General features: G+C 49.7%; 11 protein-coding genes across 11 annotated transcripts; 7 read left to right on the forward strand and 4 right to left on the reverse strand.

The window, feature by feature from the left end:
* Positions 1-435: 435 nt before the first annotated feature.
* Positions 436-1793, reverse strand: N7511_001664 (putative plasma membrane SNARE protein (Sec9); the record flags this gene model as incomplete). The annotated part of the gene is made up of 2 exons (XM_057124089.1): positions 436-495; positions 564-1793. 2 exons carry the CDS (start codon positions 1791-1793, stop codon positions 436-438), a joined length of 1290 nt encoding a protein of 429 aa, XP_056989822.1.
* Positions 1794-2059: 266 nt separating this feature from the next.
* On the forward strand, positions 2060-4422 carry N7511_001665 (Sec1 family protein; the record flags this gene model as incomplete). Its single annotated transcript, XM_057124090.1, has 4 exons — positions 2060-2209; positions 2258-2453; positions 2674-2885; positions 2932-4422. The coding sequence occupies 4 exons, from the start codon at positions 2060-2062 to the stop codon at positions 4420-4422; spliced, it is 2049 nt and encodes a 682-aa protein (XP_056989823.1).
* Positions 4423-4622: 200 nt separating this feature from the next.
* Positions 4623-8023, reverse strand: N7511_001666 (telomere length regulation TEL2 family protein; the record flags this gene model as incomplete). The annotated part of the gene is made up of 6 exons (XM_057124091.1): positions 4623-5100; positions 5161-5877; positions 5923-6466; positions 6518-6604; positions 6654-7004; positions 7054-8023. 6 exons carry the CDS (start codon positions 8021-8023, stop codon positions 4623-4625), a joined length of 3147 nt encoding a protein of 1048 aa, XP_056989824.1.
* A 180-nt stretch (positions 8024-8203) lies between these two features.
* N7511_001667 (NEDD8-activating protein UBA3) lies at positions 8204-9742 on the forward strand (the record flags this gene model as incomplete). The annotated part of the gene is made up of 6 exons (XM_057124092.1): positions 8204-8247; positions 8301-8402; positions 8454-8459; positions 8516-8595; positions 8642-8938; positions 8991-9742. The coding sequence occupies 6 exons, from the start codon at positions 8204-8206 to the stop codon at positions 9740-9742; spliced, it is 1281 nt and encodes a 426-aa protein (XP_056989825.1).
* A 247-nt stretch (positions 9743-9989) lies between these two features.
* N7511_001668 (DNA-directed RNA polymerase core subunit RPC40) lies at positions 9990-11228 on the reverse strand (the record flags this gene model as incomplete). Its single annotated transcript, XM_057124093.1, has 3 exons — positions 9990-10958; positions 11030-11134; positions 11184-11228. 3 exons carry the CDS (start codon positions 11226-11228, stop codon positions 9990-9992), a joined length of 1119 nt encoding a protein of 372 aa, XP_056989826.1.
* Positions 11229-11633: 405 nt separating this feature from the next.
* N7511_001669 (NADH-quinone oxidoreductase subunit D) lies at positions 11634-13172 on the forward strand (the record flags this gene model as incomplete). The annotated part of the gene is made up of 4 exons (XM_057124094.1): positions 11634-12296; positions 12364-12742; positions 12817-13083; positions 13135-13172. The coding sequence occupies 4 exons, from the start codon at positions 11634-11636 to the stop codon at positions 13170-13172; spliced, it is 1347 nt and encodes a 448-aa protein (XP_056989827.1).
* A 679-nt stretch (positions 13173-13851) lies between these two features.
* On the forward strand, positions 13852-14907 carry N7511_001670 (uncharacterized protein; the record flags this gene model as incomplete). Its single annotated transcript, XM_057124095.1, has 4 exons — positions 13852-13948; positions 14003-14106; positions 14159-14183; positions 14237-14907. 4 exons carry the CDS (start codon positions 13852-13854, stop codon positions 14905-14907), a joined length of 897 nt encoding a protein of 298 aa, XP_056989828.1.
* Positions 14908-15553: 646 nt separating this feature from the next.
* N7511_001671 (uncharacterized protein) lies at positions 15554-15835 on the reverse strand (the record flags this gene model as incomplete). The annotated part of the gene is made up of 1 exon (XM_057124096.1): positions 15554-15835. The coding sequence occupies one exon, from the start codon at positions 15833-15835 to the stop codon at positions 15554-15556; it is 282 nt and encodes a 93-aa protein (XP_056989829.1).
* Positions 15836-17985: 2150 nt separating this feature from the next.
* Positions 17986-18879, forward strand: N7511_001672 (SAP domain-containing protein; the record flags this gene model as incomplete). The annotated part of the gene is made up of 1 exon (XM_057124097.1): positions 17986-18879. The coding sequence occupies one exon, from the start codon at positions 17986-17988 to the stop codon at positions 18877-18879; it is 894 nt and encodes a 297-aa protein (XP_056989830.1).
* A 2122-nt stretch (positions 18880-21001) lies between these two features.
* N7511_001673 (uncharacterized protein) lies at positions 21002-25546 on the forward strand (the record flags this gene model as incomplete). The annotated part of the gene is made up of 1 exon (XM_057124098.1): positions 21002-25546. The coding sequence occupies one exon, from the start codon at positions 21002-21004 to the stop codon at positions 25544-25546; it is 4545 nt and encodes a 1514-aa protein (XP_056989831.1).
* Positions 25547-26070: 524 nt separating this feature from the next.
* N7511_001674 (thioesterase domain protein) lies at positions 26071-27231 on the forward strand (the record flags this gene model as incomplete). The annotated part of the gene is made up of 1 exon (XM_057124099.1): positions 26071-27231. One exon carries the CDS (start codon positions 26071-26073, stop codon positions 27229-27231), a length of 1161 nt encoding a protein of 386 aa, XP_056989832.1.
* Between the last annotated feature and the right edge of the window lie 117 nt (positions 27232-27348).

Raw genomic sequence — 27348 nt, forward strand, 5'->3', positions numbered from 1 at the left:
TTGTAGAATGCGAAGACGGAGTTGCGTATTCTTTATACTCTGCCCTTGGAGAGTTTCTGGCGTAGATCGCTCTGGACATGAAGTTGATAGTGAAATGCACGTTGCACATCTTACGGCTTTGGGATCTACGCGTTCTCCACCCCCGCAGTTGGAGTGTCGATCTTTGGCAGGGAAGATGTAGACCTCTACAGGCTTTATAGAATTGCTGAACTAGGCAATTGGATAGTGATATTTATGACTGACTTGTGTTGTAATGATCGCGATGCAATTATGATATTCGGTATTCAACCAATATTGTTAATTTAGTCGAATATCAGACCGTAAGCAGATGCAGGACCGCCCCAACGCCAATTTGTGATCCATGCCAATGTAGAGTTGGTAATTACTGAGCTCGACAGCACCAGGCATATCGTAGCTCCATTGAGACTGGCACGTTTAATGAATACGGTCCAACTTGGCCCGGTTCATGGCAATCTGGTCGTCGACGAAATCGCTCTGTATATAGTTAGTGCCGTGCTCAAGGACATGTGTGGGGTGGTGTAAAAAGAGAAGAAGAAACTCACCTTGCCCATGATACGCTCCAAATGTCTGTTCTGCTCGTCCAGTTCCTTGCCAGTAGCCTTGGCAAGACCGTTCAGACGACCAGTGGCACCGCCAAGCAGATCCAGGTTCTGTTCGATCTCGTCTTCCATGGCTTCGTCCTCGCTGTCCGCCTCGAACTGGTATTTGGCCCGCTCAGTAACACTGGCCTTCTTGCCCTTGCCCTGCCTGCTTGCGTCGCGCTCAACATCACGGAACACTCGGTCCATGCGCTGATTGGAGCCGTGAGCCTCGGACCGGGTGCCATCGCGAATATCACGCTCTTCGCGGTGAGTGTTGAGAACCTTTTCGTCCCGCTCGCGCCGACGTCGGGATGCGGTGAATGGGTTCGCCACATGCACGGCGAACATGCTCTTGTTGAGTGTCTTGAGCTCCCTGGCCTTCTCCTGGGCAATGCGACCCTCAATGGTCGTCATATCCAGGCTCTTCTCAGTATCGTGGATCGACTCGCCCTGCGCACCTAGACGGGCCAAAGTGGAGCGACCGGTCTCTTCAGCCTGTGCAGCGGCACGGAGTGCATTACGAGTAGACGCCACATCACCCTGCTTGACAAAGCGCATCTCCTGCTTCGTGGCCTTGATCTCCTCCTCCTCCTCTTCCTCTGCGGTCAGCTGGCGCTCTTGGAAGGTCGACATGCTGTACTCGTTGCTACCGCCACCGTAGTTATTCGCCGGACTTTGTCCCTCCGAGTAAGGCGGAGGCGCATTGCCGGATCCAGTGTCCGCAGTGCGGTTCTTGGCACCTCCGAACAATTCGCTGCGAGCTGCATCCGCAGCCGCGGGGTCGTTGGGGTCTGAGCTGCCTAGACCGCCGTAGCCACCATTTCCATACCGCGATCCGGATCCTGATCCGGCTCCCGAGGCCGGGCTGCCAGCGCCAGCGCTGTTCGAGCCAAATCGGTCGCTTTCGTAGCCAGCCTGGTTGCCGAAGCGGTTGGCGCTGTAGCCGGAAGAATACTTGTTATCGGAAGGGATGTTATGCGGGCTGTGGGAGGCGGGGCCACCGTTGGCGGCGGGGTGGTCGGCAGGTAAAGGGGCGACACCGGCGCCAATCTTGGCCTTGGTGTAGGGATCAACTGGAATTGGTTGGGCGTAAGGGTTGGAGGGGGGCGCTGGGCTCTTGTCTTTTTTGCGGCCGAAGAGTGCTCGGCGGTTGGAATCGTCGTCGTCGTTGGATTTCTTGAACAGACCCATGATGGCCAGATAGACAGCGAAATTTGAATCAGAGAAGTCTTGGAAAGTGTAAAGTGCCAAAGAAGAAAAGAAAGAAGAACGAAGCGAAGAAGTGAGACAATAGAGAGAAATGTTCAATGGGAGACGCCTTCAGGGGAGCTTTCGATGTCGAGACCGCCGCCTGATGGTAAGTGACATACGAGCATTACAAGCCCACAAATGCCAAATACCACCCAATTTACCATACCAGTACAAGTTACATCAGCAGTGGCAGTGCACTAAACCGCATGCGGGCGCAGTGGCACTTCGTCCTCTGTTTATATTTGGCCACTTGGGCTATTTCTGGCTGTTCTGCTGCCTGGGAAGAAGAGATGGGGTCCGATGCCGATCATTTTAGAGACAAGGCCAGAAGGGATCTACTGACTTTGCTTGAAGCCGTGAGTTCCCCTTGAATGGCCGCGGATCAGCAGCTAACTACTCTCCAGACTCGGGGTAAGAAGAACCTCGTCATCAGCCAGGAGCTGGCGGGTCCAGTCGGGCTGTTTGTCAAATTCTCTGTGCTCCAGGAGTATGGCGTGGACCGGGTCTTCCTGCTGGAAAATGCAAACATCGACTCATCACAACGCAATGTGGTCTTCCTGGTTCGTGGCGAGAAAGCTCGCCACGTTCGAATTGTTGCAGGTAGGTTATTTCATCGTTATACTTTTGCTCAGTTGATTGCCTCGGCAATGGGGCATCATAAGATTGCGCAGATGCTTCCTACTCTATGTGATTCAGTGAATGGTCCCCCTATATTGATCTACATGTTTCATTTACATGTCCTTATTAGCCCGTTTCATTGGCGTTCTTTTCCGCTTCCTTCAAATGGATGCCATCAGGATGAGCTAACATCTCTTGCTAGAACAAATAAAGCGGTTGCAGAATAATGGCAACGTTGAACATGAATTCTCCATCTTCTTCGCTCCCAGGCGGACTCTTGTGAGTAATGCTGTCCTGGAAGAGGCGGGCATTATTGGCGATGTAAATATCGCCGAATTACCCCTCTATTTTATGCCTCTAGAACAAGATATCTTGTCATTAGAGCTGGACGAGTCGTTTGGTGATCTGTACTTGGTATGTGACTTGATAATTGGACAAGAATCCTACTGACATGTCACAGCACAAAGATCCAGGATGCATATTTCATGCCGCTAAGGCTCTTATGGGTGTCCAACAGCGCCATGGTTACTTCCCACGCATTGTTGGGAAAGGCGACAATGCCCGTCGTCTAGCAGATCTATTATTGCGCATGCGAAAGGAGCTCGATGCCGAAGAGAGCTCCGGATTAGCCGATCCATCTGCACGAGGACTTTTACCCAGTGCGAGTGTAGAGAACTTGATCATTATTGACCGTGACGTGGACTTTGGGACTGCTCTGCTCACGCAGCTAACGTATGAGGGCCTGATTGACGAATACGTCGGCATCAAGAACAACCAAGCAGATGTTGATACAAGCATTGTCGGACCTGCACCTGCACCTCAGTCTCAAGAATCATCCAAATCACCCCAACAAGCGAAGCAGGGGCTGAAAAGGAAGATTCAGCTTGATGCTTCCGATCAACTCTTCAGTCAGCTTCGAGATGCAAACTTTGCCATCGTGGGTGATATCCTGAATAAGGTGGCACGTCGCCTGGAGAATGAATATGAAAGCCGCCACACAGCAAAGACAACAGTCGAGCTTCGAGACTTTGTCCAACGCCTACCAACCTACCAGCTGGAACACCAAAGCCTCCGAACCCACACCAATCTCGCAGAGGAAATAATGCGACTGACCCGCTCTGAAACATTCCGCAAAACTCTAGAAGTCCAACAGAACAACGCAGCCGGCGCCGACTCCACATACCAACACGAAACCATCGAAGAGCTCATCGCCCGAGACGTCCCATTAAAGACCGTCCTACGACTTCTGTGCCTAGAATCCTGCATGTCAGGCGGTCTCCGCCCACGCGATCTGGAGAATTTCAAAAGACAAGTCGTACAAGCCTACGGTCACCAACACCTCCTTACATTCTGGGCCCTAGAGAAAATGGAACTTCTCCAACCTCGTTCCTCGGCAACAACCATGCTACTCCCAACATCCGGCGCTCAAGCAGGCACAAAGACAAACTACGGTTACTTGCGCAAGAACCTCCGCCTCGTCATCGAGGAAGTAAGCGAGAAAGACCCGAACGATATCTCATACGTCTACAGTGGATTTGCACCACTTAGTGTTCGTCTTGTTCAATGTGTTCTACAGAAACCGTACATCCTTTCCCTTATCAAGGGTGGTTCGCCTGCCGCGTCGCTGAACACGGGTAATACTACCTCGCCAGGCTGGCTTGGTTTCGAGGATATTGTCAAGAGTGCTCGTGGGGCTACCTTTAGCACTGTGCAGAAAGGTGATGATAAGGCTGTGAGAGCGCGTCAGACTCTAAGTGGTAATTCTGCTACGAAGGCTGTTTATGTTTTCTTCTTGGGTGGCATTACTTTTACTGAGATTGCGGCGCTGCGCTTCATTGCTGCTCAGGAGGCACCGAGGCGGAAGATTATTATCTGCACTACTAGTATCATTAGTGGTGATCGGATGATGGAGGCTGCTATTGAGAAGGGTAGCTTTGCCAAGGCAGAGTAATCAGATTAGAGACCAGGGATAGCTAGCGATAATGATACAACGTTCAGAAACCACGCATGGTTCTATAGATTGCGAGAAATTCATGCCCGACTCCTTCGGAACGGATGTTCAGCCTTCTTATGAAATTCATGCTTTTCAGATGCGAGATGCAGTAAATGAAACGCCATAGGAAATGCTCTTGATATCACAATTTCCATTCACTAGTAATTAAACCCGGAACCAACACCCATCAAGCGTCCTTGATATCGCTCGGTAATCTCCCCAAGGCGAACCATAACACCAGCAGAAAGGGTGCGCACCTGCTCCTGCGGGTCGGAAGGAGTAGGAACAGCCTTAGCAGAAGAAGCCGGAGTCCGATCAAAGACCTGAGAAGCCCACTCGCGCAGCTCAATCACCTCTTGTGCGTACTGCGTAACAAGGCGTTCCTCGCCGTTCGAGCCGGATTCAATGTTCAGATCCACGATAGCGAGGAAAAGGGATAGAAGTGCAGCTGTCACGGTGGGCTCGTTGGATGCTGCCACTTTGTGTAGGGACAGGAGAAGGGAGAGTGCTTCGTGGGTTAGACCTGGAAGGAGAGGGGTATGCGGGCCTGTTGTGGAAAGGATGAGGGATAGGGTTTGGAGGAAGAGGGTCAGAAGGTGAGGAATAAAGAATGGGTTGTAGGCAGGGGAGGTGGAGCTGGATAGTGAGGTCAGTGTTTTTTTTTTCATGGGATTGGGGTGATTATAGGAGACATACGACGAAAACTGCAGCATCATGATTTCGAATCTGCCTTGCATTGGGAAGAAGAAGCCCTTGGCGAGCACTTCGTGTACATCCTTTGCCGTGGCATTCTTGCGCTTGGTCTCACGCTGCTGTCGATTCTTCTCGACTTCCATCCGCGAGGAGAAGGTACGCACTTTGAGAGCGTTCGGACCGCTCATCGCATCTGCTGCATTGGCTGCAAGTGGCTCCAAAGATGTGCGAGACATTTCTCGGGTGAGCGTTGCGATAGGAGATTCGTTTTGACCCAGGTACATGGCCTCCATAGCAGGCGGCAGTCGTTTAGATGGGAAAGAGGTATCACCGGTGCTTGGTAGGCCTAGCCTCTTGGCATCATCTTCTCCGTTACCCGCGAGCTCACGAGCACTTAGACCCAAAGCTGTAAGAACGGCAGATCTCTGGACTTGGGAAATGTCTCCATCGAAGTAGATTGCAGTGAACCAGCGGCCCATCTTAAGTGGCTCGGACACGATCAAAGCAATCATGCTTTGAAGACGAGCCTCATGGAATTGAGGGTGCTTGTTATCATTCTGGAGGCCAACCATGGTCAGTGCCAGTTCCTCAATGTTGTCGGCAAGCTCGGTTCCGAATCCTATCTTGCGCCTGATCAGCGATGGGGCTGTGGTTATGGCCAGATGATGGCGCTCGATGTTCTCAGTGTCTCGTAGGCCAACGACCAAATCACGGATGTACCTGATTTGTTAGTACCGCCAGTCATCAAATTAGGGGAGAACTTACACAGGAGCCGTTGGCTTGTTACGTTGGATCAATGTAGGGTCGTCGTCGGAATCGTATGCATCATCGTCTGGCTTCTCATACGGAATGAGATCATCATCTTCGTCTTCATCTGCAGACTTTTCTTCATCGCTATCTTCAATTTCCTCGATGGCAACAATCTTGCTTCTTTGGGGGGGAAGGAAAGTCTGTGCCTTTGGCTTTGGTGTAGGCTTGGAACGAATTGGTTTTGGAAGCACTTCTCGCAGCAAGTTGATAGATTCAGGCGTGCCACATTCGTCCTTGACTTTGGTCAAGCTCAGATAAAACTTGGTATCCTCACTCTGCATTTCCTCGATATCGAATTTGAGAGTTTTCCCTGGTTCTTCGATAAGCTCGGATATGCCCGTTCCAATGATCATACCCAAAAGTCGCGCCCTGTCCGAGGATGCAGCAAGTCGATTGGAGACTGCATTAAGATATGCCCCTGAGCGACCAATTTCCATCATTTTTGTTGGTTCTAGTCGATGAAGGTGTCCAGCAGCAATGAGGATCACTTGTGCGATAGCTGAATGATGTTAAAACAAATCCAACAGAATAAACATGAGCATCGACTGACCATTTTGAATAACCATAGGGATATGCTTAATAGAGAACTTGTCGCCAAACTCCTCAAGGCCTTGTATAACCAATTGCTTCATTGCATCTGTTAAGATGTTAGTGTCTGATCTCTTTAGCAACACAACAGAACGTACCAGCTCGGTCACTGAATGAAGCCAATAGTGCACGTCGTAAGCCCAACGTGCTAATTGAACCGCCTTGCGATTTTGAAAGCCATTCCATAACATAGATTTCCAATTCAGGTCGATTAGAGATGAGGAAAGAACACAAAGCTGCAACTCCCTTGATGGTCTCCAAGGAAGTAGCTGAAAGATCCACTGAGCCGGTCATATCATCAGAAAAGTGCGTCCGCTGGACATGACGGAAGATTGCTTCTAAGAAAGACAGTTTATCTGCAATTCTGAGGTTGTCAAGGAGAAGGCCAAAACACGCTGGAACGTGTCGCTCAAAAAGCAAGCCTGAGTAGATCTCTTTCACCAATGAATCTGAACTTTGTTAGTTTGGATTCTCATCAAATTCATAACCCGAGCTTACCAGTATACCCAAGGTTCAGAGCTCGTGTGGTCAGCAAAGTCACTGAGGCCCACTCAATTTGGTTGATTTTTCTATCGGGAGCAAGCTTGAACGCCATGTGAGAAATATTGCGGCCAAGCCATGAAGCATACGAAGATCCGGTCCCAATCCAGGTTATCGAGGACGGAAGGTTTGAAGCATCAACAACAGTAAGAGCTTCGGCTGCTGTGGACAGAATCTTGCTGCCGGCGACAATAGAGACAAGCTCTTTCCATATTATTTCCTGCTGAATCTTGACGGGGCAGGCAGCTGTAATATCCGTCAAGATACGCAGCAATACATCATTTGGCTCCAGTAAAGCAACAAGAACAGCCAAAAGATCTTCAATGATGAGTGGGGTGCTTGAACCCTGGACTTCATAGGCCGTAGCGCGGGTAGATTCAGTCAAACGTCGCAGTTCATTCACCATCAGACCAAGTCCTGTAGGGCTGCTTAAGCATCTTAATAGTGTTGCTCGAGCTTTGGGGTCCAGCGATCTCCAATGATTTGGAATCGTGACGCTGACTAACAAGCGGACAATCTGAGTAGTTGTGATGTTGCTAATTCGGAGATCAATATCCTTTGCGACTTTAGATTTGCCATAAGGATCGAGAATTCTCAAAGCGGCAAATAGCTGGTCATGATCCGGATTGGATTGGAGTAGATCTATGATGTTCTGTGCTGATAGATTGTCCAGGTCAAAGTGGCGTTTTTGTTTTGATGATACATCCTCGTTGAGGGTGGAAACTGGTGTCAAGGAGAAATTAGAATCTTGCCGGGCAGTCTTCACTGCTGTTAAAAGATTGTCCATTGTCTCGAAGACGTTGCCAGATAAAGTAGGTTGGCGGCGAAGATCGCAATCGTCGTCTGCGGGTGGTGCACGTGACGTCCATTGGCGTCGCAGCCCACCGGCGTTGTCACTTGCAGCCATTTCGTTGTCTGTGAGCTGCATGCTGTTGATCGTCTGAGAGACTCAAAGGGCAGTTAAAAGTGAGAAGATTATTCACAAGAAGTCCACATTTATTTGTTCCTGGTGGAAGCCTCGCTGCCTTGTGTCGACGACTAAGCACCCGGATTGATACTGCCTTTAAACATCTACTCTGATCCTCTCATCCGACAAGAATCTCTCAAAATGAACCCAGAACCTACTTTAACTACAGACCAGCAGAGCCGATGGTGAGTTTGAGAGATTCCGGTGGTCGTTGATCAGACTCTCTAACGCCCCGCAGGAAGTCGCTCTATAGCGTCCTGAGCAAGCCTGGTCCTTTTGCCGATGAGGACTGGGTCCCTGGCCAAGAGACCATTGACACGCTGGAATCTTCAAAAATTTTGTAAGTTGTTGTATTTTCCGCGGTATGAAACCCTGCTAACGTTGATCCTAGGGTGATGTTCGTCAATGTGGCTTGATTGATCTTCTATCGACAGACGATTGACTTCTATATAGTGGTGCCGGTGGACTGGGATGTGAAATCCTGAAGAACCTGGCACTTTCAGGATTCAAGGACATCCATGTCATCGATATGGGTATGTGCTTCCATTTCTAGTCACAATCAGATGCTTACTCCAACAGATACCATCGACATCTCGAACTTGAATCGACAGTTCCTGTTCCGTCAAGCAGATATCGGGAAACCGAAAGCTGAGGTTGCCGCTGCTTTTGTCCAAAAGCGAGTTAAGGGTGTCACCATCACACCTTACGTTGGCAAAATTCAAGATAAAGATGAAGATTATTACATGCAATTTAAGATAATCATCTGTGGACTGGACAGCATCGAAGCTCGGCGTTGGATTAACTCTACACTGATTTCGATGGTTGATATGGAGAACCCCGAGAGCTTGAAGCCTTTGATCGATGGTGGAACAGAAGGTTTGGCCCAATATCTAATTCAAGTGAAAGTTGTTACTGAACAGTTTAACAGGCTTCAAGGGCCAGGCCCGTGTCATATTACCTACACTCTCATCATGTATTGAATGCCAACTTGATATGCATGCTCCCCGTCCAGCAGTTCCTCTCTGCACCATTGCCACTATCCCACGTCAGCCCCAACACTGCATCGAATGGGCGCACCAAATTGCGTGGCAAGATAAGCGCAAAGATGACACCTTTGACAGTGATGATATGGAGCATATTTCGTGGATATACAATGCCGCTCATGATCGAGCGCAACAGTTCAATATCCACGGTGTTACTTTTCAAATGACCCAGGGTGTGGTCAAGAACATCATTCCAGCTATCGCCTCTACCAATGCCGTGATCGCCGCATCTACCACGTCAGAAGTGCTCAAGATCGCTACTTCGTGCAATCCTTATCTGAACAACTACATGATGTATGCCGGCGAGGAAGGAGTCTACACCTATACTTTTGAGGCGGAAAAGAAATCCGATTGTCCCGTCTGTGGAAATCTTGCTCGGAAGATGAATGTCGATCCTAATATGACATTGGGCGATTTCATTGAAAGTCTCGGCGAAAAAGCCGAGGCTCAACTGAAGAAGCCTAGTATGCGGACTGAAGAGAAGACCCTGTATCAGCGCTTCCCACCTCAGCTCGAGGAACGGACCAGACCTAACCTGTCGCTCAAGCTGAACGAGTTGATCGAGGATGGCCAGGAAATCGCTGTCAGTGACCCGGCCTATACCATCGACTTCCGTTTCCGTCTCAATTTCAACTAAGTCCACTTGTTTGCAATATTACAAGAATCATACAACCTAACGCTGGAATGTGTAGCTTTAGTTGAATTTGTGGAATTTGAAGATAGTCATCGGTCTTCTCTCGTAAGACAATTACCACATCAAGACTCCAGCCCCGTGAAGCGAAGCCTGACCGAACTTTTCGTAAATGTACAGCGCAAACGCAGTAAATATATCCAACGCCAGATAATGCATAAAATAGGGTGCAGCAGATAGGAAGACTGATTGCTTAAGCCATCAAATCGGTCAGACCTCTCTTCCACCGAGCACACTTGAACTTCAGCACCTTGACGGCCTCCAGGAAGAGCACATCGCTCTCGAACTGGCCAGTGCTCTCCACATTGAAGATGAAGTGATCGCGCACCCGTCCCAGCTTCACCTTGCCCTGGAACTCGTCGTACCGCAAGCACTCTCGGCTGACGGTATCCTTGAACGCATCCTTAACAACGGCCTTCTGCTCGCCGGCATGGCCCTCGTATCCGCTTCCACCGCGCGCAGCCTCGGCGGCAGTAACGGGTTCAAGGCCGATCACACCCTTGGGGAAACACTTGGCAAACTTCTTAGCATCGTCACCGATAATGGGACGCTCGATCTTGATATCGGGAAGAAGACGGTAAGAGGCCGTGGCAACGGGGGAGAACTTGGCGTGGTCAGCACCGATACCCTTGACACAGTGGAGTTCCATCTCGATCTTCTGGCCGGGGCGCAGCTTGGCAATCAAGATATCCGGGTTAACAGGCGCGATGGCACCGTCGCCGACAAAGAAGTCCTCCTGGCGACCGACGGGGTGGAACATAAGATCCTTGGCGTAGACATGGGCGTTGGTGTAGAGCTTGCGAGGGTCCTGTTCGTCCTTGTCCGCGAACTCGTTTTTGTAACACTCAACGTCAAGGTGGAGCACAATAGTATTGAAATCACAAGCTCCACTGCCGGGCTCATCATCGGTTTCCTTCTTTACCCAGTGCATCCAGTTGATTCCTTCCACGGAACCCTTCAGTGGGACCAGGCCCAGTCGTGATGCGAGAACTTCATCTTGGATGACGGAAGTATTGTTGTGAATGAAGCAATCTTCGATGGCAATGGTGGGGATCTCGGCCATCAGGATACGGCGGAAAGCATTGGCGACGGAGGCGTCGAGTCCGATCAGTGAAAAGGAAGATTCGAACCGCTCATTGCGGTGGAACTCGACTGAGAAGCCCTGCTCGTTATAAATCATTAAATGAGCCCAATTCAGTCATTAACGCTTGCTTGCGAAAGTTCTGCACTTACATTTTTGAACGTGTCAAGCGCCCACTCATGCGACTCTCCCGGCCAGTGACCCGGAAAATCTGTGGAGGGGATGTTGGTGACGGTTTCCGGATTGATGCCGATGATCTGAGACCATTAGTATTGGGAAGTGAGTAAAATGATAGACGAAGCTTACACGGCGACGCTGCAGCTCCTCCTGCGAAGGGACAAGAGGCGCCATGGTAGATAATATGTGAGTCTGGTGAAGGTTGAAGGTAAAGTCCGCGATCACCGATAAGAGGAATTTCTCGAAGCAATTTTCTATGTTGCCTGAGGCAGAAAGGGACCTTTATTCCGTGCGCTGCAGAACATGCTTATGTGATCATTTCTGTGTAGACAGTTGGCCCTAAGCCATATTCGGCCTAGACATGCACTAGCCTGAATACAGTATAGTGGGCCTCAGAGGCCAACCAGCGCACGGCTGATGACCCAAGCAGCTCAGCACGTGACGTTCCAAAATGCGCGACTCCCAACTTCGTTCACCAGGTTTCCTACCCGTAGCGAGCCATCTCCACCCATTGAATGCGGCTGGATTGAGGATCATCTCCCCTCTTTTCCCTCTAGGATCTCCTACTATCTATCCTCCATGGCCGCTTCTTTCGCTCGCCTGGCGGGCAATGCGCCCAAAAGGCTCTGCCTCCGCCCCTCCTCGCTCAACACATCTATTCCTCGTTCCCGCTCGATAGCCACCTCGGTTCCTCGTCGCCATGCCGAGCCCACCAGCTACCAAGCCACCAAGCTTGTTCAGACCGATCCAACCTTCACCCACTTCGCCAACAAGCCTCTGACCGAGGACCCCGAAGCTGCTGGTCTGGAATCTCAGGCCGAAGGGATTGACCGCAAGATCCGTCATTACACTGTCAACTTCGGTCCCCAGCATCCCGCTGCTCACGGTGTGCTCCGGTTGATTCTGGAGCTCAACGGTGAAGAAATTGTTCGATCCGATCCTCACGTCGGTCTGCTTCACCGTGGTACCGAGAAGTTGATCGAGTACAAGACCTATATGCAGGCCCTACCCTACTTCGACCGATTGGACTATGTCTCCATGATGACGAACGAGCAGTGCTTCTCTCTTGCTGTTGAGAAGCTGTTGAACGTCGAAATCCCCGATCGTGCCAAATGGATCCGTACTTTGTTCGGCGAGATGACCCGTATCCTGAACCACCTCATGTCCATCCTGTCCCACGCCATGGATGTTGGTGCTTTGACTCCTTTCCTATGGGGTTTCGAGGAGCGTGAGAAGCTCATGGTAAGAACCCTGGCTTTACCAATTGGAACCGCCAAGATATAATATGCTGACTTTTCGGGTACTTCAGGAATTCTACGAGCGTGTCTCCGGTGCTCGTCTCCACGCTGCCTACGTTCGCCCCGGTGGTGTGTCGCAAGATATCCCGCTCGGCCTTTTGGACGACATCTACCAGTGGGCTACCCAGTTCGGTGACCGTATCGATGAGACCGAGGAGCTGCTCACGGACAACCGTATCTGGAAGGCCAGAACCCAGGGTGTTGGTGTTGTCAACGCTACCGATGCGCTCAACATGAGTTTCACTGGTGTCATGCTCCGTGGTTCCGGTGTTCCCTTCGATATCCGCAAGTCGCAGCCCTACGATGCCTACGACCAGGTTGAATTCGATGTCCCTGTCGGTGTTAACGGTGACTGCTACGACCGTTACCTCTGCCGTATGGAAGAGTTCCGTCAGTCTCTCCGCATTATCCACCAGTGTCTTAACAAGATGCCTGCCGGCCCCGTCCGTGTTGAGGACTACAAGATCTCCCCCCTCCCCGTGCCGCCATGAAGGAGAACATGGAGGCTCTCATTCACCACTTCCTGCTTTTCACCAAGGGTTACTCTGTTCCCCCTGGTGAGACTTACTCAGCCATCGAGGCCCCCAAGGGTGAGATGGGTGTATTCCTCGTCAGTGACGGTAGCGAGCGGCCATACCGCTGCAAGATCCGTGCTCCTGGTTTCGCTCACTTGGGTGGTTTCGACCAGGTGTCTCGTGGTCACCTTCTGGCCGACGCTGTCGCCATTATTGGTAAGTCTTCTCTATTCAATGTCCACAGAAGCATAACTAACATGATTCTAGGTACCATGGATCTCGTGTTCGGTGAGGTTGATCGGTAAACATGTTGTCAACGCAATAATAAAAAGAAAAACCAAAACCGAAGAAAACCTTCAATGGCACCCTCTTAGATGGTTAGATTCGCCTGCGCTGGGGGACAAATCAGAAAAGAGGAACCGCCTATCTCTTTCCTCAATGTGGTCAACCCTGGATCTCTCGATACTACCCCGGGGATACCAAATGCTCCATGTTTTCTTCCCATGGCGTTGTTCTATTATGTCCTGTCCGTCTCATTTGTCTGTTTTTTCTACTACTGCTTCATATAAGCCCTGTGTACAGTGAACATCCGTTTCTTTTTTCGAGATATTTTTCCCTGTAAGCCAACTGTAGGCGTATATATCTGGATACAACAAACTTCGCCGCAGCTTGGAAATAAATGAGGTCTTACGCTTTGTCAATATATATGATGACAGCCTTAGTAGATACCAAGGCCCGTACCAACAAAAATGCGTCGAGTATACGCTGTCTGCATTCATTAGTTAAACCGAGAATGTTCATTCTTATCTTAACCAACTCTGGTAGCCTTGGCCTACTTATAAATTTTACTACTAGGCAATCCCCGCACCGAGGTTGGGGTATGCGACGATCACCAAATCGGCTATATGCCAGTCCACGAGATACATAAACATTCAGCAGATAAGTGGAATCATACGTTGCATTCATTGTGTCAATTCAATCACAATGGGAAAATCAACAGACTCGTCAATTATATACCCTAAGTGGTTTGGGGGCTCTGCATCCTGCATGGCTGTACTTGTTTCACATCCTTTGGACCTACGTGAGTTTGCCTATTGATACTTCTAATTTTCATTAAGCTCATTATAATTTACAGTCAAGGTCCGAATGCAAATGGAGCCTGGGGGTGTGAAAGCTGGCACTTTCGCAAGCTGCGCTCGAATCGTTCGAGAGGAAGGTTTACTTGCACTTTATAATGGGGTGAGTTAGTTGAACTAGCAAACGAAAACAGGCATGAGCTTATGACTTCAAGCTCTCGGCAGGTTTCATGAGACAATGTAAGGTGACTGGATTCCCATTCTGTTTCGATGGGCTCTGATCTATCTGACAGTAACATACGGCTCTGTTCGCATCGGCCTCTACGAAACATTGAAAGATGAAGCCAGAGCGAACAGTATTCCCGTCTCACCCCCAGTACTTGGACTGCTAGCTGGCATTTCGGGATTTGTCGGCGCAATATTCGGAAATGCTTCAGATATAGGCAATATCCGGATGCAGAACGACGGCTCGCTACCTCCCCATCTTCGACGAAACTACCGACATGTCTTTGATGCATGGGGTCAAATCAGAAGACTGGAAGGCTGGAGGGCTTTTGGACAAGGACTATGGCCTAATGCCTTCCGCTGCGGCCTGATGACCAGCTGCCAGCTTGCTTCCTATGACAGCTTTAGAGAATTACTATCAAAGACTACGGGCATTGATGGTAATAACCCTGGACTGCAGGTGTCGGCTTCTTTCTTAGCAGCACTGGTCGCTACCACGCTATGCAGTCCGATTGATGTGATCAAGACGCAGCTTATGGGATCTTCTGAGAAGCAGGGGGTTTGGCAAGTGATAAAGGGACTGACGGCGACAGAGGGCGCTAGATGGATATTTCGCGGCTGGGCCCCAAGCTTTGTGAGGCTCGGACCACAGACGGTGGCAACGTTGGTAATGTTGGAACAGCATAAGCGGATATTTAGGCAGTTGAAGGAAACAAAGGCCCAGACGATTGCTTTGTAGGCGAATAAACCGATAGCCTCTGTCGTGACAGGAGAGAAGTTCAGACGTATGAGCAATATATAACAGAGTGTAAAGAGCTGGGATTTTGTCACAGTCTCCAAGAAATAGCTAAAAGACTGTCATGTTTTCTATCCAGTTGCAGTGTTGAATGAAATATTTGGGCTGAAAACCGGCCTTTAAGCTGGCGAAAGTGGTAGTGTAGGGAGACTTTTACAACGGTATGTACGTATGTAATCTTTTAATCCGATGCTCCCAGTAAGCGAAACAATTGTCTCACTCAAGGTTGCCTGGTTCATTCTCATCGCCTGATGAACCCATCCCTCGGCTGTGCTGGAAACCAACAAAGTGCTGATGCATAATAGACCGCTGCAAAATACTATGAATTGATTTTAGCTTCTTTCATCATCCTCGGCATGGCAGTCGGCAATTGACAGGTTCAGTTGCATACGTTGTCAAGGTTATGCTAAGAGGCGACCTAAGCAAGTACGGCAGGCTCCGATGTCACAATGGCAACATTACTCTCGGATTCATTTGGGTCCTAAATTTGTCCATTTCAAGTATTCATTCGATTACTGAACCCATTCACATCTCGAACTTTTTGGATTGTTATGAAAATGAATCGATTGGTTTCTCGAATCTACCACGGCTAAGTAGCCTGTAGATCCTTGATGTAGAGACGCCACTGTGCCGCATATCCGACCAAGATAACAATATCTTCGGGCTTAGACAGACCGGCGTGAACAAGCTTTTGAGCCAAATTTAAGACGACTTTTCGATTTTCCTCGTTCGTGAACGATGTGGCAAACATTTCCTCGGTTCCCTGTGGAACATCGATCAGGATAGCATTGGATTTCATTTTGAATGTATCTATATTCCATAATGCGAGGCGCTGTGCCTTTTCCTCTGGATCCGAAGCAGTATTTACCATAGCTTTGTCGCTGTAGAAGTCTTCACAAGAAAGTCGTTGGATACCACGCAACATCCGTCGTTGATTAACCCTATATACCCTTGACAAAAATCAAAAATTTGATGCATTTGTTTAGTTAAAATATGAGGCAAAATATGAGGCAAAATATGAGATGAAACATGAGGTGAAATAGGAGGTGAAATAACATACTGAAAATGCTCTAATCCTAACGCTAATGTTATACATCTACAAGGAGATTGCCAGTGGTGGGGAGCTAATACTTCTAGTCGATGCTCCTAAGTCTTCTTCATCAAAGTCACACGCCGACCAGTCTGGAGGGTCGATTCTGAGGTCTAGAAGCCCATTCGAAATCCGAGACTAGGCCCGCCAACTCGAGCCTGTCCGAGTATTGTTTTCAAGTCTTGCCAACACGCCTACCTTAAGAATAGGGTAGTTCACGGAGCGCCGCTAACGCTTGAATTTGAGCTGATGATGGGTCGCCCTGCGACAGGCCCAAACGAGCGTGATCTTGTTTTTAGCTCCATAACGCTTGCTCTGATAGGCACCGAGATCCGCGATTAAGCCTTTGTGATTTTCATCCTATAATTTTGCTCTGTTGCTATCTTTTGCTTTAGATACTAGTGATATATTCAGAATACATTGCTCGAGCCAATAGGCACATACAATGTACCCTAGATCTTCTAACGTTATATCCTGTATAGAACGTAAACTAAAGAAGCAGCGCATGAGAAAGCGTGGTTAAGGATTGCCGTGTCGTCGGTGCTACGATCTTCCGTACTTTGCAATCTTCAACTCGGTGATCATAAACACAGCCCATGGCGTCTTATTCGTGACAGATGCATCTAACCTTTCCAGGCAGTCGGAAACATACTTTCTCGTTGGATAGATAGTGTAAGTATCGAGCTGATCATACTTCTCATCGTTCTCAATAGACTTCTTGAAAGCGAGACGAAAGACGAAGCCTAGGGAAACCTCGATCGCGCTGACAATATTTATCCCTAGTGAGAGATGAGTAGACAATTCGGCGTGTTTATCTTTGCTCTAGGAAAAGTCGTCGACTCCCTCGTATTGCGGCCTCATGCGTCGGGGAAAGGGTAGAACCCGACCAGTGTTCTAGGAAAAGTCATGATGTTTGAGATCGGGGATAGTGTGGTCTAGATTGATGGGTGAGATATCAACGTTGGTCTTGTTAAGGCCAGATAGTAGGCTTTATGTTGGCGGTGCAGGATAGGGGCTTTTGTCGTAGTTTGAACCCTACTTTTTCGTCCATTGAGAGAATCAATGTGTGTAAGTTGATGCATATACGAGTTCTACTGTTGGTAGATTACAAAGCATCAGATTTATCTTGAAGGTGCCCATATGGCTATATGGGCAGTTGGGTGCTTTGGTGCCTGAAACTCGAGGGACTAACGGTGGCTTTCAAAGTCGTGGCGCAGTGCATGCAGCCTACAACTGGCAATCTCAGATTCAGACGATCTTAAGAATATCAGCGGTGTTATTGTGCATTCAGCTTCTACCGCTTCTTCCAGCTTCTGTGGCGTGTTGATCTCTGAGCTTGCCAATAAGATGTGGTCTCTATCTCGTATTCCAGGATCCGGGGATAACCGATCTTCACCGGAGAATAGTCCAAACTGACAGCATCACATTCTGTATGGATCTCGGATATTCGAGACTCGTTTGCTCGGAGTGGCCGAGCGATATCTGTTTGCGAGTCCGCAAGCCCAAAGAATTGCCTTGTTGCCACCAATAAATACCCTTGAATTATGATTGGGGGAACGAGTAGCCAATGATAACAGAGTAAAAGGAGGGTGTTGTTATGTACTGTGTCTCCACGTTTTCATCGCAATGGTTGGTGAAAGCCAGAGCTCAATCGGTCATATGGAAATTCCAGTATTGATCGCATTGTGTACAGTAATGCAGTTGCTTTCATCCAATGAGGTCTACTGCAGAATGTGGTCTATAACAAAGAAATTGCCTCAAAGGAAAGTTAAAGGTGGCCTGTGCAAACCACGTGACTGTCCTGGACGCGACATCGCGTTGACTCCGATTTCGATTTGTCTCGCCCCGCATCGCATTCCAACTATCTTTCGTTTTATCTCCTGGATTACTTCACCTGATATTCTCTTATCAATTCTTTCTCTGATCGCAATATGGCGACCGACTACAGCAAGAAGACCAACCCTGAATTGGTCGAGATCCTCAAGTCTCGATCTCTCCCTCACACTGGCAAGAAGGCCGATCTCATCTCGCGCCTTCAACAAGATGACGAAAGTAAGCCCGCCGATGCTTCCGCTGCCGCTGCCCCCGCCAAGACTGCCGATGCCGCCGAGGATGTCATCGACTGGGACGACGAACCTACAGAGACTGCCGTGAAGCCGTCAACAGAAACCGGTGCTGCAGCCATTGCAGCCGGTGGCCAGGGTGCCGTGCCGAATCCTGTTGCTGTCCCCAACCAGAAGCTCGATGAAAACCCTGCCACGACCGATGACTTGAAGGTCGAGTCCGCCGGCGCCGCCGAAGTCGCCCCTCAGACCGAAGCCCCAGCTCAACCCGAAGCTGTCGTGGAAGAGAAGCCTGCTGTCGACTATACTCGCGGACTGCCCGCAACGGAGCTAGAGGCCGAGTTGGCCAAGCGCAAGGCACGTGCCGAGAAGTTTGGCATCATTGAGGATTCCGAGACCGCATTGAAGGAGGCCACAAAGCAACTGGAGCGCGCAAAGCGATTCGGTACCGGTGCCGAAGCTGAGACTATCCCCGGTGATGGTGTAAGTCGCCTGGACCAGGCACTTCCCGATGAGCGCTCTCGCAAGAGGGGCCGTGAGCCTCGCGTCGACCAAGGCGGTCGGGGAGGCAAGAAGCGCGACACGGGCCGGAATCGCAACCAGCGACGTGGAGACGGTAACCGCAACCGCGATGGTGGAAACCGGACCAATGCTGGTGTGAAGAAGCCCAACGCTGGTAATGGAAGCGCACCCAAGAGCTTCAGTGAGAAGGACAATGCTGCCATGGAGGCTCGCAAGAAGCGATTTGCAGCTGCTGCTTAGTTGTATCTGCTGGGTCAATCATCATTTATTTGGGCGTTTGTGTGAGATGCTACTGGGAAACTTCAAGGCCATTCAATTCGATTTGTTTTAATACATGTGACTCTAAATTTCGATGTGTTTCGTTCGAAGTAGAAAGTAGTCAGCGGAAACCATCCTTCCAAGATGCAAAGTTGCCAAGGTAGGATGATTTAGAACTTCAGACCTCAACTCTTGCACAGACTTACTGTAAACTCAATCAACAGTTCCTTCCGGCCGCCGGTATTAATTCCCCGGTGATTGTGAAGCTGAGTATTGCATTAGTCGCTTGTTCCTGCAGCAGCGCCCCGACCACTCGTAGGTCAAGCATGGCCCAGATCGTGATAGGCGTGCTCGAGATCGACAAGCCTCAACATCGAGAAGGACTCAAGTCTGAGCACACACTATTCTCGACGAGGAAATAGCACGTATTTGAAATGGCATGTTCTGGCTCTACGACTTCAAGCTTCATTGCCAGGATTGCCGCCCTCCCCACTTGGGCTCAGTTGCTTCCCGCGAATCGCAATCCACAAAACGCTTTTTTTAGAATTGGTGGCTTCAAGCTAACATTCGATACTCCTCTAGGGCCTGTTCATTGCTCGATCGCCCAGTGGGCCATCACAACCCGTCTCCACATCCAAGGCTGCTCGAATATGGCAGTCCCTGCGACGACATGGTCCTCCAGCGCAGTTACTGGTCTATGAATCTTACAAGGCTACTGATTAGACTCGCCCCCACCTGCAACGACCTCTTTACGTCCAGTGGATGAGATTCTCTGGTAAAGGCTCGGCTCGGGCCTGTTCCAAACAATACGCAAGTTTGGATGGCCGTTGAGAAATCTTAGCTGAGACTCGACATGTCTCAACTGTGATGCGGGTGGAAATGAACCGTTTCGGGAAGATGTGAAGTATCCGGCGCCTAGTCGAACATATACGTCTCTTTGCATACGCATGGTCCCTTGAAACCACGTTGGGAAATTCTCCGAAAGCATGGGGAAGGCGTGGAGTTAAGGACAAGACCAATGATTAAAAAATGCAAACGACGATCATTTCACCCACTGACTTTCCAAATCGGCGTCTCCGGATGTGTTGTCAAAGAGGCGAGAGAGACGCGACCAGACTGGTTCCCAATACGGGTTTGCTTCATGCTCAGCTTGAGTCTACACCGCTGACAAGCGATCGAGTCGAAAATTGACGATTCTCCACTGAGTCAAGCCAAACCCCCTGTCACGTTGTGTGCTGATACAGTACTGCTTTTACCGCCGGGAGCCGATACCGTCGAACCAACGAGCTGTCTTGTCCTGAGATCCCTGTGGGCCGGTTGTGAGCCAAGTGTGTGCGTGCGCACTGGATCCGGCTGGGCATTGCTCTGGTTATTTGTGGGAGTCGCTTTTTTTGACTTTGGACCATCCAACACTAGTTCGAGCAGACTATCTCGTCCTTTTGACAGGCTCGAAGTTGTTGTGCAGTCTCGACTCCCTCGGTCTCGTCACAGAAATAGTTACAGTTTGCCAATGAGAGAAAGGCCCTGGTTTGGTATCGGGGCTGCCGTGCAAGCCTTTCTATATGGTGCGGTACAAGGCGTTTTTCCCCTCCCCACACCGAGGGGCACTGCAAGTCAGCACATAAATGTTTGGAGGTCATAATTATCTGCTGTTGTCTTCGTTGTCTTTCAATTTATTTTTGACCTCTGACGTGGCTGGAAAACCCTGAGATCCCAACGCCACATCGAGTGTGGCGAAGCAGCTGCAGCTTTTAGGCTTCGCCGATCCACGGTGAGTTTTCCCTGACGTTTTACTCACGGACTTTCAGTTATACTCTTTATAATCTTAATACCCTGCTAATATTCCCTAGGTGTTGTGACTTTGGAGATACCCGCAGTTCGTCTGCTTCTTATATTTTTAATACTATACATGCGCTAGGCGCCAGCAAGTTTGATCTCCTGACATGTATTACAGTGAGTACTCCCAGCAGATCTAGGCAGAACAATACTGATCCGACAAGACTGCTTTCTAGATAATTATACGTGATGATTACTATACCAAAGGACAATTACCCGAGCCATTTGTCTTCGTACTGCAGCCAGGGACCTTATTCAACCCTGCATCATGTCGTACAGTTCTGGCCATCATATGCCACGTGATGGCCTTTCCTCAACATCGCCTGCGAATGCTCATGGTGTTCGACCACAAGGATCGCAAATTGCAAGACCTGTCAATTTTACACCCAGAAGCAGGACTTCATCCTTCTCAAGCGTCGAAGAGACTGGCCCAGTACCAGCGCCATCAAATACCAAGAACAACCACCGCGGAATTCGACTATCTATGCTCCCGCGTCCCAGGACTGGTAGCATTGTATCACCGACTACGCCAATATCTGCTGCCTCTCCTCAGAAGTCTACGCAACCACTCCCTTCGCCACATTCTACTCCAGAGATCGACAACCCATCATTGTTCGTGACCGGGCAACAAGTACTCTCTCAGAAACGGTCACGAAATGTTCTTCGAAGACGAGCACCGACAATAGGAAAGCATGTGGAGCAATTACAATCCCACAAGCTCAGCCTCGTAATTCCGCAAGAGGCTCAACCCGTCAACATGAACAGTGCAACAAAGCAGGGCACGCCGGAGTCCCTGCCATCAGGAAACTCGGCTTCATCATACCGGACCAGTCATAGAGGGGAGAGCAGTGCGACTCTGAGCTCGGCAAATTCCAGATTAAATGGCCCGGAAGAACTAGCAAGCCTCCGGACTACAGTTGATACCCAGAACCTGCCACCTCCCCCTGCGTCATTTCTCTCAGCAAGCAGTCCTTCGACAAGATATTCCGAGTCTCCAAGTATCTGGAGTCGAGGATCTACTCCCACTTCATTGTCTTCTTATTCTCCAGGTATTGTACACTCGACAAAGATCGGCCGTCTGCGGCAACCCAGCCCATCACAGACACGGTTACCGGTGTTTTCTCCTTCAATCATCCAATCAAGTCCCAAACAAGAAAGAACTGAGCAAAAAGCCCAGAAGCGTGTTCCTTCGACCCCTTCTGGCCTAACCTCAGTAGGGATGGCTGACCATGAACAGTCAACTATCAAATCTCCATCTACCCACGTTCCAGGCCGGTCCTACAGCTCTCCCAGAATCAACACATTTTCAAATGCTAGTCCATCTAATTCTGGATACATTGACACCGAAAAGGCCCGCAGAGAGGTTGAAGAAGCTGAAAGACGCCTGTTTGATCCGCAAGGGGCCATGGAATGCTCCCCCGCACGTATCGCGGAGACCCCACGCACTCCACCAAGACCTAGCAGAGATGGAACTCATCGTCTAGAGTTGGAAACTTCGCCTGTGGTACGGAGCAATCTACGATATATCAGATCGACGGGTCACACAAGACGTGAATCTGCGGAAAAGATCCTAACGGCCAACCTTCCACATCCTACACCAAACCAGTCTGCAACTGCATCAATTGACTCCCTGCACTCGAGAAGTCTATCGCGTGGCTCATCCAGGGGTGGAGATTATCCTGTCTTGTCTCGAAAGTCACCTCGGACATTGACGAAAGAGCCTCCTAAGGAAAATCCAGAATCGAAGATGGCTGCACCGAAACGCTTCGGTCTTTTCACGAAGAAGTCTAAGCCTGATTTGGCAGAGACCACGGCAGAGCAAGCTCGCTTGCCACGTAAGGGACCCGCAGCTGGAACTGGACATGAGGGGTATGGAAAGTATGGACAACGCGGCCGAAAAGCCAGTGGGAGTAGTAGCAGTGGCACGAGAACGAGGTCAACAAGCACGACGCGAAGTGCCGCCAGCAAGGGAAGCCTGTCTAGCAAGCCTGAGTTGGAGATTGATGATTTTTTAATGACTCGTCTGGAGCCTGTGATCATAAATGGCGGAGGACTGGACGGTGCGTCGTTGGTCCGAACACAGAGCGAGCAGAGTATGAGCAGCCTTAGTGTTGCCTCTGCTTCAAACTTGCCCCCAAAGGGTGCCCTTACATACTCGAGTGGTCAGTCTACTGATTCGCTTGCCACTTCGACGGGCACGTTTGGTGATACGGTCACACAGACCACCTCCAGAAACAAGAGCGCTGAGCGCCAACCGAATACCAGTCGACCTAGTGCTTCTAAATCACGCATGCCAGTTCCAAAGAGCAAGAGGCACGGGGTATTTGCAAACTCTCAAGCTGCGGCAACTGCCACTTCTATTACTAGTCAAGAGTCGAGTGTGAAAGCTCCACGTCAACAGAAGAAAGCTGCTCAGCAGCCCTCTGAACGACCGCGAAAACCAGAGCCGGTTGAGCAACAACAAGCCAAGAAAGGAAAGACATCCATGTGGAACTTCTTCCAGAAGAAGAATGCAAGCCAGAACAAGAGCGGGCCTCCTACCACAGCTGCATCTCATACCGCCCAGCTCCATGCTGCGATCTCTCCAGTGCTGAACACTCGACCTGTCGCCCATTATGCATTAGTCGACGCTGACTCCGACTCGCTTGACGATATCATCAATAAAATTGAAGACTCTCCACCAACAGAAGAGGAATATGTGTTTCACCCAGTGGAAGTCCCAGCAGGCCTGAATATCAGAAAGAGAGAGCCATCCATCCTTTTACCTTCGCCGCCGAAGCTTCATGGAGAGTTTGATCATGATCGTCCATCACCGAAGACAGCTATGTTCAATCGCAACCTCATGCCTCCGGAACTTGAATTGTCACCTGAAGTAGAACGACCAAGGCGGTTGGCTTCTGTTGGCCGAATCCCTCAGGTTGTCTCAAGACGCGATAGACAACACATACCAGCGATGCAGTCCTTTTCTCGTCCATTCAGTGTTGCCGAGTCCCCATCTCTCACTGTTCCTACGACAAGTGCTCCAAATGAATCCCGATGGGTCACTGATGCACCTCTGGATATGGGAATAGGGCCCAGCGAGCCTAGGTGGGGACAGGGGCTTCATTCTACTTTCAGTGCTTCCGAAGAAGCTAGCGCTTTGAACTTCCTCGCTGGTCCTTTTTCAGACTATGAATTTCTCAAGTTTCCACCAAAGAAAGACTCAACCTCGTCGGATAGCTCTGCTGCCCTGGCAGCAGTTACTGCCGTTGCTCCAGTCCCTGGCTCGCCACCTACTGAAGATGAGGTTTGGAATGAGTTCGATGATCTGATAGATCATGTTCTTTCACCTGAAGGCCCCGAGCCAAAGGTGCCTGCCAAGTCTGAGGAAGACGACAGATTCGAACTGGCTACCATGGCTAGTCGGGCTCTCCAGGATGAGTTGAACAATCCCACTCCTATTCAGCGAGAGCATGGCGAGAATTCAGTAAGATCAAGTGCCAGTTCTGTTCGGCTTCGTCGTTCTCGCATAGTCTCAGCTTTGCATTCATCTACAGCTCCTTCGTCGCAACCTTCCTACAGCGATCTTGTTTCCAGGTATGGTGACTTGACAGAGGAAAAAATAAATGAAGAGAAAGACGAGGATATTTCGGCTACTACAGAACAAAAGTCTTCCAATGACCAGCGCCGGAAACGCCGGTCTACTTTTCTTCAGTCTCTTGCTACTGTGCCTTCTCCACGGCCGAAGGTTCACCGTCAACGGGAAGCTGGATCCTCTGAGCGTGAGTGGGATGCCGTGACACGCACGAACATGCGTTCAGCTTCGCTCATGACCAGCCGTTGGCTCTCATTTGGTCGAGTTCTCTTCAGTCCGGCACATAACCACGTTAAGACTGGAGGCCATGGAAGGATTCTGGTGGTCGATGGACTTGGAAATGAAGATTGGTCTTTCTACTGCTCCTTGACGTACCCTGATGCAGAGGTATATAACCTCGGTGGTCGCCCTGTTTCTACAGTGGCTCCTCACCCCGCGGCGTGGCAGCCTCCGACAAACCACCACACCGTATACCACGCTGGGTTGAGCAACCCGCTCCCTTTTCCAAAGGACTACTTCACCGTCGCAGTTCTCCGCTTCCCCGCCATGTGCTCTGAGACCGTCCAAGGCAACATCATTCAAGAATGCAAACGTGTACTTCGAACAGGCGGGTATTTGGAGATGAGCCTGCTAGACAGAGACATGGTCAATATGGGACCGCACACCCGCAAAGCAGTCCGCCAGCTCAAGGAAATGACCTGCCTGTCTGATTCGACAATTAGTCTCAAACCAACCAGTGACAGCGTCCAACGCCAACTCGGCACCCAGGGTTTCGACAATCTCCGCCGCTGTATGGTCCGCATTCCAGTCGCAGGAATGGTTGTTCGTTCTTCTGCCTCTACTACATCCTCTTCCCAATCCATTTCAACAACTGCCCCCTCCGACGCCTTTTCCCTCCCCACAATTTCCATCACCACTGCAACAGGAAGCCAGAGCACAAGGAATGCATCAAAATCCCCATCTCACGATGCAAACATCTCTCTTGGTGATCTCCTTTCCGATCCATCTCCATCTCCAGCAAACGATGAATCCATCGCGAAGATCGTTGCCCGTGTTGGGCGCTGGTGGTACTCGAAATGCTATGAGGATCCTGTCTTCCTCGGTGGAGACAGTGATACTAGCATGTGGAGTGACCGCAAAGTCCTTCGCGAGTGCCAAAGGCGAGGAACTGGCTTCCGAATGTTGATTGCATATGCGCAGAAACCGAGCGAGGTCCCGCGGCGCACAGCGAGTGTTTAGGTGCATGCCATGATTATGATTTACTGACTTACCGATTTACCGACTTACTGATCCCTTGATTTACTGATGGGCTTTGCTTTTTGCTTTTTGATGATATCCATGATTGATTGCCTATTTTGCATGATTCGGAAATACCCATGCCTTTATGATTATTAGCGTTGGGGAGATGCGGACTTTGCGTGCTTGTATTCAAGACTTGCAATTGTTTAGCTTCCTTTTTTTTCCCTTTTACTTGCTTTTGTGTGTTTTGTTATTGCATGAGTGGATGTTGATCATGATTCTTATGTGTAATAGAGGTGGATTCTCCAATTTACAAGCAGGACTTTATAATGGACAAAAAGCTTTGAACTACTAGTATTTGCCATGCCGTAAGCTAAGCTACAAACATTCAGGATCAAACTGAAGTTATTCAATATCCAGGTCTTTGGATTTTGTTCTGCTTGAGGATCCGTCATCTCATGCTAACCCCCGGGGCCAATCCCCGCAATTCCCTCCCCTCCCGAATCCCTCTCCAACATCTTGCAATGGCTTCCAAATTCAATCTCTACGATGGAGAGCAGTCCAATACCATCGCTGGTCATCCTGTTGTCTACAGGTACATTCCTGGTCGAGAATTTTCTCAGCCCCTGGTGGTGTTCGTGCCGGGAATGGCTCACAACGGGCGCATCTCATACGGACACCCAGGATCCCATAGTAAAGACTTTCTCTCTCACTGGTTCAATCACTATGGATACAATTTCTTGGCCGTTTCATACCCTCTGGATGCAGAGCTACCACTCATGCCAAATCAAAGCCCACATTTCACGATCCCGGAATGGGGGACTCAGACTGCGATTGTGATCAGTCGAGTCGTGAAGGAGAACAGCCTCGACGGGGATATTCTCATCATGGGCTGGAGTATGGCTGGGAAGATCCTGGAACCTGTCACAGAAGAGCTACAGAAGTTGGGACTTGATGTTCATCTCTTTGTTTCGCTGGCTGCGACACCAGCTCTGCCCGGTCTGGTCCCTCCTGTGGCAAGGCATCAAATTGATCAGACAACATCGGGCTATTCAAAGAGGGCGTATGTCACTGCGACCTTTCGCCGACATCTCGATGAGCAGGAAAAGATCAATGGACTTGATGGCTCTCGGTTCCTAATTGATCCTGTCATCTATGAAAGGGAGTACCTTGGTGCTACACCTGTCGCCCTCACGGCATGTGGGTATGAATTTGACATGGAGACCAGAACAATTGTCAAAGAACGCAATCCCTGGAAGCTGTTGGAAGATGGTCAGGCACATAAGTTTTCCTGTTTGCCTTCCATGGCCGCCGTATTCCCTACCAGTGGGCTCGATTTACGCCATGGAATTACTGACAAAACAACCTGGTCATATCTCATCGTTCAACGTGCTATGGCTGAGCTGAGCAGAAGCAGACGAGTACGTCAATATCTGCAAGGCAAAGAGGAATCTTCTCAGGCTACTCTTGCCATGAACAGATCACACTTCCAAGACCTACAACAGGTCGTTTCGGGCATCCCAGAGCTCTTGACGGCCGATATAATGGGAAATCACTTTTTCTTCGTCGGGGAATTTGGAGCCAGGAAAACTGCAGAAACAGTGATTGAGTTCCAGAGGAGATTGCAAGTTGTTAAGCAAAGTCTAGAAAGTAAACTTGACAGTCTGTTTGGGCCGTCGAGCTGAGGCCATATCATGAGGCGTTTCCTAATTCTATACATACACTAGGAGGCTCGCCAAATCATGGTCAGCGCATAAATTTCAACTGAGATGAAATGAGCGCTAAACCCTGAAAGGCTGAAA

Source organism: Penicillium nucicola (assembly GCF_028828085.1).
Source record: "Penicillium nucicola strain IBT 29836 chromosome Unknown utg000001l, whole genome shotgun sequence".
In the NCBI taxonomy this organism is placed as follows: domain Eukaryota; kingdom Fungi; phylum Ascomycota; class Eurotiomycetes; order Eurotiales; family Aspergillaceae; genus Penicillium; species Penicillium nucicola.